The sequence below is a fragment of the Charadrius vociferus genome, unplaced genomic scaffold (genome assembly GCF_000708025.1).
Source record: "Charadrius vociferus isolate BGI_N301 unplaced genomic scaffold, ASM70802v2 scaffold358, whole genome shotgun sequence".
NCBI lineage: Eukaryota > Metazoa > Chordata > Aves > Charadriiformes > Charadriidae > Charadrius > Charadrius vociferus.
The window spans coordinates 413,157-417,277 of record NW_009649576.1 but is presented as its reverse complement, the minus strand read 5'-3'; the positions used below and the strand labels follow the sequence as shown (position 1 = coordinate 417,277).

Sequence of the window (4,121 nt, the reverse complement as noted above, 5' to 3'; positions counted from 1 at the left end):
CGGCAAGGGCTGCGAGGAGAGCGCACGGCACGTGTCATTGCCACCTGGACCACCACCGCCGCCTCGATACTGCACAACCCTCCCCTCCGCTCCCAGCGAGGACGGGGACAGCTGGGCCAGGCAAGGGAGATGCCCTGGGCACAAAGCCAGCCCTCCCGACCGGGCACGCAGGCTCACCAGGGACTTGTCGAGGACGCAGAACATGTAGATGTCATGGAGCAGGATGTGTGAGGGGTTCTTGGGGTTGAAGGTGATGTGGGTGATGGGTGTGTCCCTCTCCAGCCAGACCTTGTGCAGCCCACAGTTCTGCACCATGCGGCTCCAGGCCGTGTACTGCTTCTCGGGGATGCTGAACTCAAACAGCTGGAGAGGAGAGACAGGGCGGCTCGTGAGGTCTGGTGCTCTCCAGCATCACCCCTATGCCAGCGCGCAGGCAGCCCCTGCTCCAGTCGGGCCGCGAGTCGCAGCCGAGCGGTGGCAGCCAGAAAACCCTGAGGCCAAGGAGAGAGCCGTGGGAAAGGGACCAGGGCCACGAGGGCTGTGACCCAGAGAGCTCCTACCTGCTGGTCCGAGTAGGCGATAACGAGGTTGTTGGTGACGGGGTGGATGGCGAGGGCTGTCACTGCGCAGCTGTATGTGGGCACCGTGCAGTGATGCTGCAAGGCAGGAGGACAGCACGCTGATGGGAGCAACTGGGGCCACCTCTGACCGCCCCCTTCCCACAGGCCCGCCCCCAGCCCTGCTCCCGGGACACAGCTATCTCTTCTGGGGAGGGGTCCCATGCACTGAGCCCACCCTCACCCAGCCCCCCAAGGCAGGAGGGCAGCGGCACTCTCTGACACTTGCCCCTCCCTTGAAGCATTTCAGGCGCAGGTAAACAGCCTCGGGGCACCCTGCGGAAACACCCTCACCGGTTTGTAAAGGGTGCTCAGGCCTCCAAGGAGCCCCAGCCCCACCCCCAAGGGACATCCAGACCCACGAAGCCCCTGCTGATCTGGTTGCCCCAGCTCCCCCCCGCCCCGTCAGGGCTCAAGGTTGGCAAAAACACAGGGCAGAGGCTGCCAGGGTGGAAGGACGCACACACCCCAGAGGAGGAAAGGGGGGATATGCTTGGCCCTGTACACCCCTCTGCACCCACAGCGGGGATGGGACTCTGAGCCCAGGGACCCTCAGCAACCCCCCGGATCCATACCAGCCCGAACCTGAGGGTGGCTGTAACGTTTGCAGGTGTTTGCAGCCCCCTGACTCCAGCAGCTGGAGGACGTGGACAGAGCCTCGAGCCGAAGCGACGAAGAGGCTGTCGGAGTCGGCGGAGAATTGGAGCTGGTAGGCTGGGAGCAGCAGTTTGGGCACTCTGGGGACCTTGAAGAGGGAAAACGCAGCGCTGGCAGCCACCTACCACTGTCGCCCACGCTCTCTGCGTGTCAGCTCATGAGGAATGCTGGTTGTGCCAGCCCACCAGAACCCCACAGCCACCCACCATCCTCCCTGGCAGTGGGGGAACTCGTCGCGCTCCTCACCTTCTTGACACTGACGCCGTCGCCTTCATATTGCACTTGGTAGAGGTGGAAGCGGGAGGCTGTGGAGTAGGCGACCCAACTGCCGCAGGGTGAGACACAGCTGCAGTAGATGTGCTCTGGACCCTGGAAACACAGAGGGGCTGAGTGGGGCCCATGAGATCCCCCGGCAGCCTGGCACACACAGCTCAGCTGTCAGACGGAGAGCAGAGGATGCTAAGCCCCGACCTGGGGCAGGTCAAGCACCAGGGTGGACCCAGGCCCCAGCTCAGCCCTACCTTGCTCTTGAGCTGCACAAGGTGCTCAGGCATGCGGCACAAGGGAAGGACCTCACCATCCTTTCCTGGGATGACAAGAAACCACGTGCCCCATCAGCGGGGGAACAACACAGATCCTGTTGAGCAGCAGGAGATCCCAGGGGAGCAATGCCCAAAGGAGAGCCCAGGCCCTTCCCCAACCTCCCCCAAGGCTGAACTCTGCAGGTCCTGGCCCAGCTCTGCTGGAAGCACAAACGCAGCCTTGCACTGGCCATGCAGCCCGTGCCCAGGCACACACTGTGCTGGGAAACACGGCCCTGTTCCTGGCCACCACGCCAGCACAGGGCTGTGGGGAGGAAGGGGCCTGTGCTAAAACACCCCTCTGCTGCCCAAGCGCAGGACAGCTCATGCCCAAAATCCTGCAGGCAGCGTGGGCTCTGCCATAGGGTTTGCACCGGAGAGCTGGGCCTTGCGACTCACCGGTCTCGTCAGTGGAGCCAAGTCTCCAGAGCTCCAGGTGCTGGGAGAACTGGAAGAGGAGTAGACGGGCTTTTCTGGCACAGGAGACGAGGCGTCGCTACATGCGGAAATGGGCAGACTGTCACAAACCCGCAGCCTGGCAGAAAGGGCTGGGCCAAAGCCGAAATGCCCTGGGGTGCCAGAGACTTCAAGGTGGGAGAGAAGAAGGACTGGGTCCCATGGGATAGGAGCCCAGAGACGGAGACCCAGCAGGACCAGTAAGACGAGCTTGCCAACTTTTATCCCTCGCCCGCTCCAGACCTGCCAGGGCCAGGGAGGGGACCCAGCGGGGCAGGGAGGACCAGCTTTCTCCCGCAGGAAGAGCCAGCCCTGCTGGCCTGCCTCGTCAGGCATGAGACCCCCACCTCAGAGCAGCACTCACATGGGGGAAGGTGAATTTGCGGAGCACTGCATCGTAGCCCTTCTTCTGCACCTTCTCCATCAGTGGGCGGATCACCAGCTGGGCATCCAGGCCTGGAAGCCAAGCAGAGGTCAGAGGAACCGGAACTAGGGGGAGAGACCAAAGCCCTCCTTGTGACCACGGCCAGTCCTACCCCCGGAGATGAGAGCCATCGAGCTATGTGCCACGGCTCGCACATCGTGGGTGTGATGCTGAAAGGGCTTCGTCCGCACCCAGCGCTTCTCGAGGCTGCCCATCTTCACCGGCAGCAGCTGAAACTGGTAGGTGGCCCCAGTCGAGGTGCCCACAATGATGCTGTCCTCCTTCTGATGACAGAAATAGGGCTGGGGTGTGCAGGCGCAAACTGGGAAGGACAAGAGGGCAGCACCGCGAGGCAGGCAGGGACCAGCAGCCTCCCTCCCAGCCTTGCCCCTGCCAGCCCAAAGGCAGCAAGCCAGGCAGCTCCTGCCTGAGTGCCTCTGGCCCAGCACACAGGAGCCCAGATGGGCCCCAGCTGCTTTGGGGAGACTCAGGGGAGGCTCGCCTACCTCTGACACAGACAGTGAGAGGACAGCCGAGGTGCTGACTGTGTGGGACTCCAGCAACGTCCCTCGTTCCCAGTCCCAGAACTGCACCCTCCCAAAGGAGTCCGAGGTGACGACAGTGCCACTCGAGAGGAAGGCGATGCTCCACACAATGCACTCACGCTTCACCTTGGGTACATGGTAGTTCACCATGATCCTCTGGACGGTTTGGCCTGAGATGGGGGAAGGACAGTTAGCGGTGACAAAGGCATTCTCTCAAAGTACAGGATGTGCTGGTGCTGACAGTCCCCAGGGCAAAAAACAGGGGACAGGCTGGGCACACCTCCCGGGCCACAAGTTACCTGAACAGACGTCAAACACACGGAGGATGTCAATGGAGCCGGCTGCTATGTGAGTGTCCGACGGGTGCCAGGAGAGGCACAGGATGCGGCCTGTGGGGAAGGAAGCTCCAGACGTGACCCTGTGGACTCACAGCCCCTCAGTCACTGAGACCAGCGCAGCTGGAACAGATAAGGAAGGACAGAGGGACGATGCTGCCACAGCACCAAGTCCTCCCCAGCTCACCTTTCCGCCTGTCCAGGTTGCGCTCAAACTGGATACCCCCGGGAACAACTTGGAAGAGCTTAACAGAGCCGTCCTCACAGCCGATCTGCGGGAGGCCTGTGGTCAGCCCCGGTGGGGCGGGCAGGCCCTCCCCAGAGGTGGAAGAGCCGTCCCAGTGCCGGAGCCAGTCCCGGCTGCACTCACCGCCAACTGCACGCCGCTGCTGTTGACCGCCATGCTCCAGATGGGTCCCCCACCGCCATCGACGGTGTGGGCCACGCACAGCCGGGCCAGGTCGTACTCCATAATCTCCCCGCCGAGGCCGGCCCCCAAGAGCCGG

At 63.1% G+C, this 4,121-nt stretch overlaps 1 protein-coding gene across 1 annotated transcript in view; it reads right to left on the bottom strand.

The window, feature by feature from the left end:
- The window catches only part of CIRH1A (cirrhosis, autosomal recessive 1A (cirhin)), a gene marked incomplete at its 5' end in the record, with an annotated part of 4,669 nt that extends 555 nt beyond the window's left edge, over positions 1-4,114 (bottom strand). The window contains 14 exons of the mRNA XM_009890349.1: positions 1-9; positions 178-363; positions 561-656; positions 802-893; positions 1,203-1,362; positions 1,521-1,643; positions 1,796-1,860; positions 2,255-2,351; positions 2,676-2,767; positions 2,848-3,019; positions 3,242-3,450; positions 3,580-3,669; positions 3,803-3,887; positions 3,986-4,114. The exon at positions 1-9 is cut by the window's left edge and continues 99 nt beyond it. Of these exons, the coding sequence (XP_009888651.1) occupies positions 1-9; positions 178-363; positions 561-656; positions 802-893; positions 1,203-1,362; positions 1,521-1,643; positions 1,796-1,860; positions 2,255-2,351; positions 2,676-2,767; positions 2,848-3,019; positions 3,242-3,450; positions 3,580-3,669; positions 3,803-3,887; positions 3,986-4,114 (1,605 nt within the window). The remainder of the gene's footprint in view (positions 10-177; positions 364-560; positions 657-801; positions 894-1,202; positions 1,363-1,520; positions 1,644-1,795; positions 1,861-2,254; positions 2,352-2,675; positions 2,768-2,847; positions 3,020-3,241; positions 3,451-3,579; positions 3,670-3,802; positions 3,888-3,985) is intronic.
- Between the last annotated feature and the right edge of the window lie 7 nt (positions 4,115-4,121).